The 17,721-nt window shown below is 33.8% G+C and overlaps 1 protein-coding gene across 5 annotated transcripts in view; it reads left to right on the top strand.

Annotated features, from left to right (window-relative positions):
• Atp2c1 (ATPase secretory pathway Ca2+ transporting 1) overlaps positions 1-17,721 on the top strand; it is a 134,525-nt gene that overhangs the window by 79,295 nt on the left and 37,509 nt on the right. For all 5 annotated transcript variants that reach the window (XM_005327001.5, XM_078043296.1, XM_078043297.1 and 2 more), the window contains 6 exons: positions 1,530-1,596; positions 7,722-7,846; positions 8,597-8,694; positions 10,693-10,788; positions 10,871-10,960; positions 13,780-13,884. In XM_005327001.5, the coding sequence (XP_005327058.2) occupies positions 1,530-1,596; positions 7,722-7,846; positions 8,597-8,694; positions 10,693-10,788; positions 10,871-10,960; positions 13,780-13,884 (581 nt within the window). The remainder of the gene's footprint in view (positions 1-1,529; positions 1,597-7,721; positions 7,847-8,596; positions 8,695-10,692; positions 10,789-10,870; positions 10,961-13,779; positions 13,885-17,721) is intronic.

A 17,721-nucleotide genomic window follows, 5' to 3' on the forward strand; every position in this document is an offset into this window, starting at 1 on the left:
CATACACATTTATGATAATCTGTAATATTAAACATAATGTAGAAAGCTTTTGTGTTCAACTGGTGTGTGCTTATAGCTACTTTCATTTGATGATTGCTACTTACAGAAATTTAATGGCCTATTTGATAAGTTGAAGAATGTTCTAGCTAATTTTCAGTTTGTATTAACACTGTGCCATAAAACCATCTCAAATTTACTGATAAATATGCTTCACCCTAAGATTATCTGATTTTATATGGGGATAAAACAGTTGGGCCTAATTTTTCTTGTCAGGGTAATCTTTGGAATAGGATGAAGTCAGGATGTAGATTGTGGTCAAGATATAGATTGTGAAGGACTAGATGATAAACGTTTTAGACTTGTGGTCCATATGGTCTCTGTCAGATATACTTAACTTTGCCATCAGCTTGAAAACAACCGTAGATAGTAGGAAATAAAGGGACATGATTGTGTTCCAATAAACTGTTTACAAACACAGGTAGGAGGCCCACAGATTATAGCTTTCTGACTCCTAATATAATTCTTTTGGATGTAATTTCTTTTATCGGGGTAGTATTTAGGTTAGGATCTTAGAGGGCCACTTTCTAGATATTATAGTTATAAAAAGATATGAAAAAAACTAGTTTTAAATTTCAGTATTCAAATAGAATACAATCTTAAACTAGTTATTTTGTTAAATATCCATCCCATTTTCCTCAAAAACCTGGTGGTGTACCCTATTTTTTTTTAAAGATAAAAAGTGAAAGCAGAAAGTATGGTTTATGTTTATTGTCTTACTCATCTTTTAACTTGAAAGTAACAACTTTTAAATGTTAAAATGTGTTAATTGTCCTAAGTGAGCCAGGTCCTAAGTCTCCTTTCAGTATAAATCTTAATGTTTGTACAAACTTTAATGTGTGAGGTCTGGATACTAAGTTCTGAAAAGTAAAAGTACAACATTTATTTTTGCAAAGTTGATAATAAATAGAAGAACTATGTGTTTTATAGGTCTGCCTTTTTTTTCCTATGGTATAAAAATTATGGTAATATTTTATTGAACCATCAGTTATTACTCAAGGGATGGATGGGAGCAGTGGTAACCAGAGGTAAAACATGCACAGTATTAGATTTTTTTTTTTTTTAAGAGAGAGTGAGAGAGGGGGGAGAGAGAGAGAGAGAGAGAGAGAGAGAGAGAGAGAGAGAGAGAGAGAGAGAGAGAGAGAGAGAGAGAAAATTTTAATATTTATTTTTTAGTTCTCGGCAGACACAACATCTTTGTTGGTATGTGGTGCTGAGGATCGAACCCGGGCCGCACGCATGCCAAGCGAGCGCGCTACCGCTTGAGCCACATCCCCAGCCCACAGTATTAGATTTAAGCAGTGTTAACTTTAAACTGCTCTGCTTAATGGATTTGTAAAACCTTGTAATTGTGATCTGATATATTTTCCATTTCATATGAATGAACCTTTTAAATATCCTCAGCTTGTTATTCTATCCCTTCTAGGTGATTCTATAGAAAAGGGAAAAATAGCTATCTAATTTTGTTCCAGGTATCATCATGTTGGTTGGCTGGTTGCTAGGAAAAGATATCTTGGAAATGTTTACAATTAGTGTAAGGTAAGTTCTAATACTTTGTACGTGAAACTTCTTGTTGCCTACCTTCTCTGGTAGAGATATCTTACATATTTCATTGTGTAGGTCAGTACTATATGGATCCCAGAAGAGTATAATATCTATGTTTAAATAGTTCAAAACCCATATATTGAAATGATATCTGGGAAAGTGAAAACCTACATATTTGGCACTGGAGAAAATTAGTATTAGATGTCTAGAATTATTAACCCCCTATTGCATTTTCATATATAAATAGATAAGGATTGCCAAATAGAAAACTAGCAGCATGAAAGATAAAGAATACAATATAGTGTATATATGCCACATTGTTTTAATCCATTTATATATTGAAGGGCATCTAGGTTGGTTCCACAGTTTAGCTATTGTGAATTGTGCTGCTATAAACATTGATGTGGCTGTGTTCCTATAGTATACTGTTTTTAAGTCCTTTAGCTGGGTCAAATGGTGGTTCTATTCTCAATTTTGCAAGAAATCTCCATACTGCTTTCTATATTGGCTGCACCAATTTGCAGTCCCACCAGCAGTGTATGAGTGTACCTTTTTCCCCACACCCTCGCCAGCACTTACTGTTCATAATAGCTGCCATTCTGACTGGAGTGAAATGACATCTTAGAGTAGTTTTGATTTGCATTTCTCTAATTACTAGCAATGATGAACATTTTTTTCATATATTTGTTGATTGACTTTATATCATCTTCTGAGAAGTATCTGTTAAAAGAGAATAAAATCATGGCATTTGCAGGGAAATGGATGGAGTTAGAGAAGATAATGCTAAGTGAAGTTAGCCAATCCCAAAAAACCAAATGCTGAATGTTTTCTCTGATATAAGGAGGCTGATTCATAGTGGGAGGGGGATCATGGGAGGAATAGATGAACTCTAGATAGGGCAGAAGGGTGGGGGAGGGGAAAGGAGGGGTATGGCTTTAGAAATGATGGTGGAATGTGATGGACATTATTATCCAAAGTAGGAAGACATGAATTAGTGTGAATATACTTTGTATACAACCAGAGATATGAAAAATTGTGCTCTATATGTGTAATAAGAATTGTAATGCATTCTGCTGTCATATAGAAAAAAATTAAGAAAGTATTGATGAGATAACAGGAAAAAAGAGAACACAATATAGAAATTAAGGGAAAAGAACTCAAGGAATAGAAGGTGAATTTAAAAATAAAGTATCTATTTTCAGAGGTTTGTTGCATTCATGATAAAGCAATAGAGTATTGTATATAAGGATCAGAAAACAAGAAGTTTTTAATATTAAGATTATGATTGCCAATATTAAAAATTCTATTGTAATACCATAGTATGAGGTTGAAGAGGTCTCTCAAAAGATTGAATAAAAGGGCTAAAAGAGATAAAAGTGACAAAGTATTGGGGCTGGGGATGTGGCTCAAGTGGTAGCGCCCTCGCCTGGCATGCATGCGGCCCGGGTTCGATCCTCAGCACCACATACAAACAAAGATGTTGTGTCCGCCGAAAACTAAAAAATAAATATTAAAAATAAAAAAAATAAAAGTGACAAAGAAAAATAATTTTAAGAAATACTTCTTCAATAGCAGTTTCAAAAAGGTAAGGGGAAATTATATATGAAGGAATACAAGAATATTTTCTCAAGCTAAAGCAAAAAGCAAGTCTTCATGCATTGAAAGGATTTGCCAAGCACAATGAAAATAATTCTAACCTACATATATCATGGTGAAACTAAGGAAAACAAATTAGGTCATCTGCAAAGAAAGTATAATTAGATGTCACTAGACTTCTCTTTAGCAATCAGAATTTCCATGACAAAGCCTTTCTAGGTTCTACTTAAACATTTTGACTCATAACACTTTCACAGACCACATCTGGTACCTGTGCCCCGAATACGCAGGTTTAAGTTCAGACACCCCTCTTCTGAGAGTTCTTACAGCAGTACATGCAGCATTTCACTCAAGCACACAGAGATGAAGGCAGTCTTGTGAGTGCAGGAACTACACTGGGTTAAAATGAGCCTTGTGTCCCACAGGAGCCAACATTTGCTTAAAAACTTTCCAGGGTTCCCTGCGCATGTGTGGTTACAAGAGTCACTTGTTCTTGATAAATGGAAAGCTAGAGCTTCCTGTAAATAGTTATGATTCTCCTAGTCCAGGAACAGTTTATCAGTTAGAGGATCCCTTTATTACAAGTGGTGTGGCCTATCAGTGTACCTGACCTACTACCTTATCAGGTTACTAAGGGGAACAGAATTAGAGAGTTAATTTTATTAACTCTTCCATCTATAGAAATATCAGATTACATTAGACAACAACAGAACACTGATATGAAGGTTTAAGGGAAAATGATTATAAATCTGTAAGTTGAAGAGACAATTCAGTTAATACAAATAAGGAAGCAACTATTTAGAATATTTGCTTCTTACCTTATACTGATATAAATTCCAGCAAAATTAAGGTTGAAAGAAAAGATGATGATGTGTAGATAAGAAAGGATAGAACTGATCTCACCTGGACATCTTAAGGAGAAGGAAAACAAATCCTCCATGTTGTGTCTGTAGTGAGCCTAGGAAGTAAAAATTCAAACATTAGAACAAAATCAGTGTATTGCAGGGCCAGGGTTGTGGCTCAGTGATAGAGCGCTTGCCTAGAATGCATAAGGCAGTGGGTTCCATCCTCGGCACCATATAAAAATAAAAACAAATAGAATAAAGGTATTGTGTCCACCTACAGCTAAAAAAAAAAAATACTTAAAAAATACTTTAAAAATCAATGTATTTGAAAAGGAAAAATTGAATATATTACAAGACTGGATAAGATGAATAAGAAGTAAAAATATATTTGTGATACAGTGGAAACTTTTATGTTTTAATTTTTTCTCAAAAGAACTAAAATGCAGTGTGAAAATCTTGGGATCAAATCCACTTGCCTCATGCATGCTAGGCAAGCACTCTACCACTGAGCCCTGATATACATTGATTTTGTTCTAATATTTGAATTTTCACTTCCTAGAATCTGAAAAAGCCATGAGACAAAGATGAAATAAATTAAAAATGGGGCATGAATTTGAGACATTAACCATTGGCATGTGATTGGACCCACTTTTAATTATTGAGGATTTTTTTGAGCATTTCTGTTTGTAAAGATGGACCTACTGTGACTTTTTATTTTTTCTTCAAGATCTTCTAGAGTACAAAAAAATTAACTATTTTTTAATAGAACAAAATTCATTCTATTTTGCAATTATTATATTGGGTCCTTTGGACTCTTATAAAGTTAAGATCCATTATGATATTTTTTTTGTGCGGGGAAGGGTACCTGGGATTAACCTCAGGGGCACTCAACTACTGAGCCACCTCTCCAGCCCTGTTTTGTATTTTATTGAGAGACAGGGTCTCACTGAGTTGCGGAGAGTGCCTTGATTTTGCTGAGGCTGTCTTTGAACTCAATGTCCTCCTACCTCAGCCTCCTGAGCTGCTGGGATTACAGGCATGCACCACAGTGTGCAGCCACATTATGATATCTTTAGTTATCTAATTTTTTCTATTTCTTGAAACATTTGATATTTTGTCATCCTAAAAATTATTTTAATAATTATTTCCAAATGTGTTAAAAATTACTAAAACAGTAAGAAAGCAGATGATGGAATGGCCTGGAAAACTGATGTAATAATAAAAGTAAATCATCACTATCGTATTTTCCTTTATTTTTTTTTTATTATGTTGCTCAGGATTTCATTTAAATAGGTATAAAAGAAATCTGGAGACAGTCTTTGTAGTTTTTTTATTGTAGCAGTCAGTCAGCAAACCTGAGAATTCAATAGTTTTTCACTTTCTCTCTGATAAATAGAATCAACAGAAAAGACTATATAGTTATTAGACAAATCAGAAGATTAATGCTGAGAGCTAGGTAAAAAGCTCTGAAAGCTATAGTGAAATAGGTAAAATTAATCATTTAATTGAAATCTCAAGAGTATGAGTTATTAGATAATGAAAAGTTTTCTTACACTTGTGGATTGATAAGGAAACCTTCTAAGGACAAAAAGAAACATGTTTTAGTTACTCTACAGTAAGGATTTTCTCAGGCAGTGTTTTTCTGCAAGAATCTGGATCATCCTTCTTTGCTAAAAGAATATATAATGGTATCCTTTCATCTTTCATGGTACTTATGTCATGCTTTTTACATATAAGTGGAGAAATGCTAATTAGTGGTATGAATATAAAGGTGATTAAAAGGAAATAAGCAGAAATGGAAAAATTCATTTAGGTGCTTTTAGATCTAAAATTGGAAATGTTTTGTATGTATGAAGCAAGGTATCTGTCCTCTTTTCTGCAAAGTGCCATCAGCATTTTCAGAAGTGCTGCTTTTTTAAAAATTAATATTTTCTTTAGTTGTAGGTGGACACAATAGATTTATTTTATTTACTTTTATGTGATGCTGAGGATCAAATCCAGTGCCTCACAGGTGCTAGGCAGGTGCTCTACTACTGAGCTACAACGCCAGCCCCAGAAGTGTTACTTTTTGATAGAACAGACGCAAAAAGAAGAACCAGGATATGCTAGAACCTGTTAGAACGCTTTTTTGAAATCTGAAATCAGTATTATAAGATCAATATGTTCCAAGTTTATGAATGATAGTTGATGAGTATTTTGCTACATCCAAAGGATGTTGCCCATTTATATATATATATATATATATATATATATATATGAAATACACACACACACAGACACACATACATATGTATGTATTTGCACATATACATTCAAATCCAGGGTAATTTTGGATTAAAATGAAACTGAAAATTTCTAATGTGACTTTTTTTTAAATCTCTTTATTCCTCTATAAATTATTTATAAAATGACAAATTTTAAAGGGTTTTTTGGATGTAGATTATAAATCATGATGGCCTCTTTTCCTGACTTAATGAAGATAGGTGGAAGTATTAAGAGAAGTGGATTCCATTTGAGCTAGAAAATTCTTAAAGAGTATTCCAAAGGAGAGAAGGAAGTATTAATGTAATTTTGCAGTGTATGCTTTTAGGTAATCACTGTGTAAATGTTCTTTACTTTTAGCCTTTAGAATTTATCTGTAAACAAAACATAGAAAGGTTAATTATGGCTCAGAACAAGTTGTTAATAATATTAAATTAGATCGTACTGAAGGAAAAGTAGATATTATAAATCGGTGTAGAAGCATAAGAGGAAATAGCCATAGAATGAAGGATAGGAGTATTTTTGTACTTGGGGTGGCACAATGAAATATGGAACTTGTTTTGTTAGGTAATAGAAGGAAATAGTGAATTAAAAAATTGTGATAAAGTGTACATGCCATAAAATATTTCATTTTAAAGTGTACAGTTCATTGGAGTTAAGAATATTCAGTGTTTTATGATCACCACTGCTATCTAGTTTCAGAACTTTGTCAACACCCCAAAAGAAAACCTTGTGCCTCACCAGCCTACAGTCCCTAGCAACTACTTTGTCTCTATGGATTTTCGTATACTAAATATTTCATATGAATGGAATTACATAATATGTGGCCTTTGTGTGTCTCACTTGCTTTACTTAACATGTTTTCAGTGATTACCCATGTTATAGATTAGTATTTTATTTCTTTTTATGGCTGAATGATACATTCATCAGTTGATGGACATTTGGCTCATTTCTATCTTTTGGTCATTGTGAATAATGCTATAAACATTCATATGATTTTTTTTTTAAGTGCTGAATGTTGAACCCAGAGCTTAGCATATACTAGGCAAGCACTCTGTCTCTGAACTACATTTCTCACCTCACAAGTTTTTGATCTTGTTTAATGTCTATTCTTTATATTTTATAGAATACATAGATGTATTAATAAATAGCCAGTAGTCCAGGGTCTCACAAGTAAAAGTCGGTGAATCCAGGGATGCCAAACAAGGCAATTTGATGTCAGAATCTATATTTTTTAACCATTGTGCTTAACCTAGAAGCTAGTAAGTGTCCAGGAAATTGACTTTCCTTTCCTTTTTGAGAAGTCTGTTTTGGGCAATTGACAGAATTAACTTTGATATTTTAAGTAATTTCCAATTCAAATTATTGTTGTACTGATTAACTTGCATCTTAATACTTTGTATATATTGATTATAGTTTGGCTGTAGCAGCAATTCCTGAAGGTCTTCCTATTGTGGTCACAGTGACATTAGCCCTAGGTGTTATGAGAATGGTGAAAAAACGGGCCATTGTGAAAAAACTGCCTATTGTTGAAACTCTGGGTAAGTCTGTTGTTAAAAGCATTCTTATGCAGTGATGTGTTTGTTCATATCAACAGTGAATCATGTTTGGGTTTTAGTTTTTGTCTTAGCAGTTTGCACGGTGATGTTTGACTTGAGTACTGTTTCATATGGTATTAGAAATCTTTTGCATTGTTGAATGTTCTAATGCTTGAATCATGGTGAAAAATCAATAGCAAATTAAACAGTGAAATTAATAGAATTTTTTCTTTTGACATCTCTCAGAAAATAATTGATAATTACAGATTCCAAAGTGTCATACTTGAGTTGAATTTGCTTATAAGAACAGTAAGTATATAATAGTTATATATTCGTCTAATATAACTTTATTCATGATATGCTGTGAAATTTAAAAAAATACTTAGGTTGTCCAAAATTATATTAAATTTAATTTCTAATTTGCATTTTAATGTTGAGAAAGTAAAATACTTCAAAAAATTTCTACTGAAGAAATGATGTGGATATATATTTAGGAACCCTCCAATCCTTCTAGAAAGTGTATTATATACAATCATAGCATATTGTAGAAACTAAATAAGAGAAGGTGAACATCTAATTATTTTTAATTTCAGAAAATTTACCCTATGGTGAGAAATTAATTTAAAATTATGAATGAGTTGATCTGTATAAAATTTAGAGACTAGGACAGTGTTCCAGAGTTTGATTTATTTTATAAGTCAACCTGTATTTTCCCCTCATTCTTTTGGTAACACATAATGATTTGTTCTCTAGGCTGCTGTAATGTGATTTGTTCAGATAAAACTGGAACACTGACGAAGAATGAAATGACTGTTACTCACATATTTACTTCAGAGGGTCTGCATGCTGAGGTATTCTATTTTTTTTTTTTTTTAAGAAACAATAGCAGACCTTTGTTAAGAAGCTTGGTATTTAACATTTCTGACAATTCTAATGTTTTAGCATCAGAAGATCTATTAACTTAGCAGCAGAGTTATTTCCTTCCCATGTAACTCTACTACTAGGTCTTTGTCTCACTTGGATACTTGTTCAGTTCAGAAACTTTAATTTCTCCTTGGTACTCCTTTTAATCATCTGTCAGCCAATCCTGTCAATTTGCACTTCAATAACTTTCCTAACCATTTATTTTGTAGTTAGCTTCCCTAGTTTCAGATGGCCTTCTGATAAAGCCTCTCTACTAGTCTTTCTGTATCCATTGATGCATTTACTCTCTGAAGTTCAAGGGATTGTTTCAGAGTTGAAATTTGAACATGTCACTCCCTAAATTAAAATACTTCAGTAGTTTTTCATTGTGTTCAAAATCCTGATATCAAGGCCTTATATGATCTTTTCTTTTTCTCTCTCCAGCCATATATGCTGCCTGTTTTGGTTGCTATACAGCAAACATACGGTTTTACAGTTCTTCCCAATGTCTCAAAATTCCTCCTAGGACCTTAGTGGCTGTCCTTACTTCTTCAGATAGTCTGATGTCTTTTCATCCTTTGCACCTAAATTCAGCCTCACTTTTTCAGAAGAGCTTTGTAGACCACCCACAGCTGCCCTATGTTATGTGTTTATTTAGCATTCCATATCTCATTAGCCTTTATCTCAGGTGAAATTTACTGTCTGTTTTCCGGATATGCTATGAGTAAAAGAACAGGAACTCTGTTGACTAGCATAGGACCTATATTATAATAATAAATACTTGAATGGGTGAATGAGTAATAACGTTTTAAAAAATTGTATATTGATAATTTCAAGTGCACATCTTTGTGGTGGTTCTTGTGGAAACTGGTTGAAAACAAGTTCCTTTTGTTCTCAGTCTTGGCAAGATTTTCAACTTAATAGGGGTACAGTATTTTAAAATATATTTGCAGCTACTTTATTTAATAGGGGTACAGTATTTTAAAATATATTTGCAGCTACTTTACTGAGCAAAGTAAGCATTAGACAGATTACAAAGTTGGATTTATTTAGGTCCATTTTACATAAAATGAAACTATTGTTATTTAGTGTGTGAAATATGATCAAGGTTACCCAAAGCTATGTTGGTGAATCTTCCTTCTTTAAGTTTTCTTTAGGTCTTCTTTTCCTTTTTTAAATCTATGATTTTTGTATTTCCAGCATTAAGCATTTGTTAATTATTTTCTCTCTAAACTGTATTATTTTTAATATAATATTTAGATATTTTGGTTTGATGGATTCTAGCCATATAGAATTAAGTATCTGCCTTGTTTCATTTGTTTTTAAAATTGGTATGTTATGGATTACATTAAATAGTTTTTATAAGTACTAGCATAAATTTCTTAATGTCTCTGAGCCTGAATAATTATGAAAAGAATTTAGCTTTTATTTCGGTCATAGTGTCAGGTGTTAGATGTGGTAATGGATTTGAGTTCTTTGCAAATTATAAGTGTAGCATTACATAACTTTAAGCTTATTTATCTGTAGAGTTTTTCATGTTTTACCCATACTTTTTTGAGGGGGTAGGGTACCAGGGATTGAACTCAGGAGCACTTGACCACTGAGCCATATTGCCAGTCCTATTTTGTATTTTATTTAGAAACAGAGTCTCATGAGTTGCTTAGCAGCTCGCCTTTACTGAGACTGGCTTTGAAATTGCCAGCCTCATGCCCAGCTTACCCATACTTTTTATATTATAAGCAGAAGACAGAATCCTTTTAGGTTAATCATTGTGAAAATTAGAATCTATTCTTTTAACTATTACATGTTCTTCAGACCAATTTTTATTGCTTTTCTTAGGTTTATGCTTCAACCACATAAAAATGAACGTAGCTCAGGATAATTTTTGGTTTTCATAAGTGTTGTCACTACTGTTTGTATTATTGATTCCACTTTATTTTCCTTAGGTTACTGGAGTTGGCTATAATCAGTTTGGGGAAGTAATTGTTGATGGTGATGTTGTTCATGGATTCTATAATCCAGCTGTTAGCAGAATTGTTGAGGTAAATAGTTTATTCCAAGAAGGTATCTTTCTTTATTATAACTTAAAGACACAATGATGCATTCATAGTTTGTATCTCACAGGCAGGCTGTGTGTGCAATGATGCTGTAATTAGGAACAACACTCTAATGGGAAAACCAACAGAAGGGGCCTTGATTGCTCTTGCAATGAAGGTATGTACCTGATTTCTTTTCTTTTTTTTAATATTTTTTTTCTATTTGCTGGCAGATCTTTATTTTATTCATATATTTATATGTGGTGCTGAGAATCAAACCCAGTGCCTAACACATGGCCGGCAAGTACTCTACCGATGAGCCACAATCCTAGTCCTGTACCTAATTCCTTTGACACATGAAGCATTACTCTCACAACAAAATGAGAGGCCATTGATTTAGGTATTAACTGGGTTTTAGATATTAAGTGAAGAAGACTGATAGTATTTCATTATTTTTGCTGTCTTTTGGGAACCAATTTTTTTTGTAGAAATATAGATCATAGAGCTATTTCAGAATAGCCTCATTTATTTTTATTTTTTTTAATTTGTTCTTTTTAGATATATATGACTATATAGAGTGTATTTTGGCTTATTATACATATGTGGAGTATAACTTCCCATGCTTGTGGTTGTACATCATATGGAGATGTACTAATTGTATATTCCTATATGAATGTAGGAAATTAATGCCTGATTCATTCTACTCTTTCCTGTTCTCTTCCCTCTCCCTACCTTAATTTCATTTTGAACTCTGTCCTTCCCCTCCCCCATTATTGTGTGTTAGCATCTGAATTTCAGAGAGAACATTTGATCTTTAGTTTTGGGGGATTCAGCCTCATTCCTTATATGCCAGGTACAAATAATGACCAGTGATGAATTTTTTTTTTTTAATGAAGAATTGTTCCTCTCTTCCATAATACTGAGATCTATGTTTGAAAAGCTTTATAACTATTTCTAATTGCTGAGAAATATTAACTTTTGAATGAGAAAAAGGCAATATTCTGAAGTGTTTTCATGTAAAGATGTTATGTAATTACGAGAATCAGCTTTTCTTTTCCCAGTATTCACTTTTCCTCCTTTATCAATTTCTTAAAATGAGTGTCTCATTAAAATTGTGGAGAGGAGTGATGTACTCAGTGACCTTTTGTCTGTCCCAATTTATTTAATATCCTAAGTCTTAGATTTGTTTCAGTGAGGAAACCTAAAATTCCATTTTGCTATTTTCCTAAGAAAAATAACTGCTTCTACTTGTAAGAATAGTTTGCAAAAACTTTTGAGAGTTGTATGAAGTTGGATGCTTCTTAATAAGGTTACTGGAAATGAGAGCCTATAGAGAATTGTGGGTTATTTTAACATTTTATTGATAAATTGATAGTTTTAGAACATATGTATTCTCTATAGAAAACTACTTTTCTTTGTCATTTGATCTCCTTGTAACTAAGAAGCATAGAATAACTGTTTTAAAAATATCAAAAAAGTGATGTCCTGTGTTACACTTTACAAGATATTAGCTTCTTGGAGATACGAAAAACCACTTCCTTATGGTCAGAGGCCTCACAAGTTAGGTAGGGAGTATAACTGATGTTCTTGGAATAAAAGGCAGACCAAGAAAATTAAATCCAAAACATTGAGCCACATTTAAGAATATTGCCGATTCATATCTGAGAGTTGAGCTTTAAAGGATAGGAAGGGGTTAAATGAAGGAAGCTAGGAAAGAGCTAGAATGAAAGCATAGAGGAATAAACAGGCACCGAATGGGTTGTGGCTAATTAGTTGGATAAAGGTGTTTGAGTAACCAGCAAGATTGTTAATAGGCTATATATGGTTGGTTTCTAGAAGACCTTCAGATGCCAAAAGATTCTGAACATTATTACAATAGAAAACAAAAAACAATAAATGAAATTTTTGAGTAGCTTAAAAATATTTTTGGCATTTGTTTTTTAGGGCTTGGCTAGCTTCACTTAGCAAGGAGAGTAACTAAGAACAGACTAGGGAAGAAGAGCACGAGAAGAAGACCAACATTAAACAAGAATGAGAGGTGGGAGGGAAAGGGAGAGAGAAGGGAAATTGCATGGAAATTGAAGGAGACCCTCAGGGTTATACAAAATTACATACAAGAGGAAGTGAGGGGAAAGGGAAAAATAATACAAGGGGGAGGAATGAATTACAGTAGAGGGGGTAGAGAGAGAAGAGGGGAGGGGAGGGGAGGGGGAGGGGAGCGTGGATAGTAGAGGATAGGAAAGGCAGCAGAATACAACAGACATGAGTATGTCAATATGTAAATCAATGGAAGTGTAACTGATGTGATTCTGCAATCTGTATATGGGGTAAAAATGAGAGTTCATAACCCACTTGAATCAAAGTGTGAAATATGATATATCAAGAACTATGTAATGTTTTGAACAACCAACAATAAAAAAAAATATTTTTGGATATTTGGAAGAAGATGCAAAAAAAAAAAAAAGGATACTGAGAGGGAGAGCAGCATGTGACATTGGTATTAGTAAGGATATAAAGTAATGGGAAAAAGAACTAGGATGGTAGCAATAGGCAAGACAAATTTGAGTCTCTAAGAAGTGTGGGAGATCCAAAACTTCTGTCATTTATAAAATTCTTGCTCAATATTGGTTGTGTATCTTTGCATTGTATCCTGCTTCCTTCCAGAACTTGAGTTGGTAGATTAATATAGTTAGACTATAAGAACTTGAGCTGGTAGATCTATATTATCTGGTATATACATAGTCCAGGTAACATGCCTTAGATTATATCTATATACACAGGCTTTCAGGTTGAAAATGTATGCTACAGTTCAGGGAAATACAGTAAATATAAATGGACTACCACTAGTTTTTCACCATTATGTGAAAAATAATCCAGTTATCTAACTAACCAAGCTATAAGTCATGAAATTTGTTTGTTAAAGGAAGAATAATTACATGATGGTTAGAATTTACTTTGTGTGTGTGTGTGTGTTTTTTTTTTTCCCATCTTATTTAGATGGGTCTTGATGGACTTCAACAAGACTATATCAGAAAAGCTGAATATCCTTTTAGCTCTGAGCAGAAGTGGATGGCTGTTAAGTGTGTACACCGAACACAGCAGGTATCTCTCTTTTTAAAGAATAATTATAACCTGTTGAGCTTAGGTCACTATTTTTATTGTACCCTCTGCCTTGAGATTTAAACAATGTGTATAGAATAAATAAAGATTAGTTGTTTTAAACTATGCATAATTAATAGTGCACCCATTTCTTCTTGTTTTCTGGTTATCTTGATCTCTTTTCTCTTATAGAATCTGTGTATAGATATATTTAGTTTTGTTAGGTGCACAAATAAACATGTTATAGCCTAGTCTCAGTTTCTTGGAGCTTGTGACATCAAGTTCTCTCCCACATGTTTTTTTGTTCTAATGTTAATGGTTCATTATAGGTTTCTTCTGACTGTGTATTGTCAATATGTATTCTTTCATTGAAGGAATGTTTTTAGAACAAACAAAACCCACTTTATTTGGTGGAAAAGTGGTTTCCAAGTGTATGTAATTCATACATACATTGGTTGATCCAGTTTACAAACTGATAAAATGACATGCACAGGTATTTTAAGCTTTTATTTGTTCCTGGGTATTTCAGAAATTTTTGCATAATAGTTCTGAATTATCTACAGTGCATAATCATGCATTCATAGTTACTGCTACCAGTTTGATGCTTAAATTTACTTTAAAAATATATTTGTTATTGGGCTGGGGCTGTAGCTCAGTGGCAGAGTGCTTGCATAGCATGTGTGAGGCACTGAATTCGATCCTTAGCACCATATACAAATAAAATAAAGGCATTCTGCCCATCTACAACTACCAAAAAGTTATATATTATTTTAAATTTTTATTTAATATGAATGAAGAATCACTTATGTGTTTTTTATCCTTGAACTGACCATAATCAGTTAAATTTTGTAGACAGTAATGAATAAAAGGATTCCCCCACCCATAATAAGTAGGAAACATTGGTTTTAAAAGAAAGGCCAAACTTTACCAATATTGAACTTATGAGTAGTACTCTACTAGGAATTCTGCTAATTGCTTATGTAGTTTGTTTTTGGAAGTCTTTTATTTGAATGTGACAATATACCTTTATCTCTTTTTTCTCCCTGGAATGAATAAAAAGTCATAAACTCATAAGTACCTTTGAGGGCATAAGACTAAAAACAGGGGAGAAAGTAAAAATTCTGAAAGAGGAACCAATAGAACGCTCCTTTTCTACTTCTTTAGGCCAAGGCCATTGGTACTCCTTTATGCCTATGGAATATTAAATCTGCCCTTGGGGGCAGAAGTGAAGGGTAGGATTTAGGCTTTAAGATTAAAAGCACAATCATTTTCCTTAAGGATGAGCGCTTAGCTTTTAATTCCATTTGTCTATTAGAATGTGTGTAGGCAGTTAGAATATTGAAGAATTTTAGAAAATCTTACTAGTCCCAGGAAGGTTTCAACAGTAAAGGACACTCCTAACCAAGACCTATGTTCTTGGAAGCACTTGCCTATCTCTGGGTTTCATCTTATAACCTAGAGGTAAGGTCTACCAGTTGATGAGCTCTTGTCAGTAACCACGGAGCTTCTAGTCCTTTAACTTCTTCATCCTGAATGTAAATGGACAGGGAAGGATTGCTAGATACTTGGGGAAAGTCTTTAGTGTTAAAGACAACAGACCAAATCAACAGAGAAAAAGGTTTCAGAGAAATAAAAGGAATGCCAGATGTTATAGAAAATTTCCAAAGACCATAAAATTTCCAAAGTATTTTGAAAACAAAATTCTTTGAATCAGATATTTATCAAATAAGGAATCTATCAGAAAGTAGAACAAAAACTCATAGGGTGAATAGTATAGAGAGAAATTGAGAAAATTAAAAAAATTCAACATCCACCTAACAGTGGTAATAGGAAGAGAACAAAAAATGGGAATGTTTCCAGAATGTAAGGGGTTCTAGAATAAAATAGCTTCCAATTGCTTGGCACAATGAGTATGTTAAAGTAGAGAAGCTGGGAGATTGGTAATGGGACAAATACAAGACTTGTAATCAAGAAATTTGAGGACATTTGGAGAAAGAGAATTAGAAAAGTTTCCAGAGGGAGAGATCATATTAAATACTTCAGGTGAAGGGGAGATCACACAGAGGTTTGAGAATTAAAGTTCCTATTTTATATTTTTCTGTGTCAACATCAGACACTGGAAGATAATAGAGCAAAGCTTTTGCAATAAGAGGAAATTTATTTTCTGCTAAACTTACAAATGTGAGGATAAAATAAAACAAATTTCACTTCACATATCTTTTTTAGAAAGATAATGGTTGATAGTAATTCAAGGAAAAGGAAGAATTAGAACATGGTGAGGATGGAGGTGATGAGAAGTTTCTGAGTGTGGCGGCCTAAATCAATTCAGATTAAAAGAGGGAAAGAGAAAAAGACTGAAGGAGGAAGGTCTTCAGTAACAATACAGAAATTACGGCTTACCTGTTCATTTGAATGTGCAAAAATCATCAAATGGGAAGGGTTTTATATCACATTGAAGAGTTTGAGAAGGTTTGGTTGAGAGGTTTAAATAAAACTTAAAATAGGGCAGTTATTACTTCACAAAACTTGAATGGGAAAAGTAGTGTTTAGGTGAATTATCAATGAGGATTGACTGTGGAAACATGTTCTTCTGCTGCCTCCCTAAACCCCAAATCGATGTTCACTGTAGTTACTTGGGAACTGTGGCGGATGGAAGCTTCATATCTGTGCGCCTACACACAGTCACAGCAGGAATAGAGGAGCAGCAAATTGTGCGTTGTCCTCTAAATTTCCATTTGGAAGTGACACACATGCTTCTCATTTTTTGACAGAAGCAAGTCACATCTCACTTTAGGGCTAAAGGAGTGCAGCAGGGAAGTATATTCCTACCTTCAAGGAGAACTGGAATGTTTATGAATGACTGGTCATTACTGTTCTTGGCTTAACAGTGAGGAATCTTAAACTGTATCATAAGGATAAGGAGAGGGGGAATAGGTGGTAGAGGTGGCCAAATTCATAGTTATCACAAGAGACAACTGTTTAAAATTGATAATTGAAGGAGTAGCAATATAAATATGTTAAAAACACATTGGTAAATACCAAAGAAAGCAGCTGAAAGAGTTAATTGTTTTGCCTCTGAAGTAGAACTCAGATGAGATGTATTGGGTAGGGGCTGTAGTTTTTTCATTATAAGCTTTTTTTTTTTTTTTTTTTTGGTGGGGAATTGAATTCAGGGGCACTCAACCACTGAGCCACATCCCCAGCCCTATTTTGTTTTTTATTTAGACACAGTGTCTCACTGAGTTGCTGAGTGCCTTGCTAAATTGCTGAGGCTTGCTTTGAACTTGCAGTCCTCCTGTCTAAGCTCCCAAGCCGCTGGAATTACAGGCATGCGCCACTGTGCCTGGCCAATACAAGCTTTTGAATACTACTTTTTGTTTTTGTTTTTTGGTGTTGGAGATTTGAACCCAGAACCTTGTGCCTGATAGGTCAGAGATTTCTTTTATTATGATAAATAAAAGAAGTTGTCTAATAATAACCCCAATTGCAAGGTGTTGTTAGATTAAATTGGGTAGATATAGACATGTAGATATAGACATATAGCTAGCAACTTATGAAAAGCCTGAACCATTGTTTGTGGGTTGTTGTTGGATCTCTTTTCCCTTTTGGATTATGATGAGCTTCTTCCCTGATCTCAGTGAGCCTGATGGGCCTTAGTATAGCATTCCGTCACTATGTGGGATGGATGGTAGAGCATATGTTGTTTTCTATAGAAAGTGCAGAAACCTCCCACATATGAGGGGGTTTTTGTTTGGTGGTACTGGTGATTGAACACAGGGGTACCCTGCTACCAAGCTACATCCCTGCCCATTATATTTTGTTTTTAGACAGGGTCTAAAT

Source organism: Ictidomys tridecemlineatus, chromosome 3, assembly GCF_052094955.1.
Source record: "Ictidomys tridecemlineatus isolate mIctTri1 chromosome 3, mIctTri1.hap1, whole genome shotgun sequence".
NCBI lineage: Eukaryota > Metazoa > Chordata > Mammalia > Rodentia > Sciuridae > Ictidomys > Ictidomys tridecemlineatus.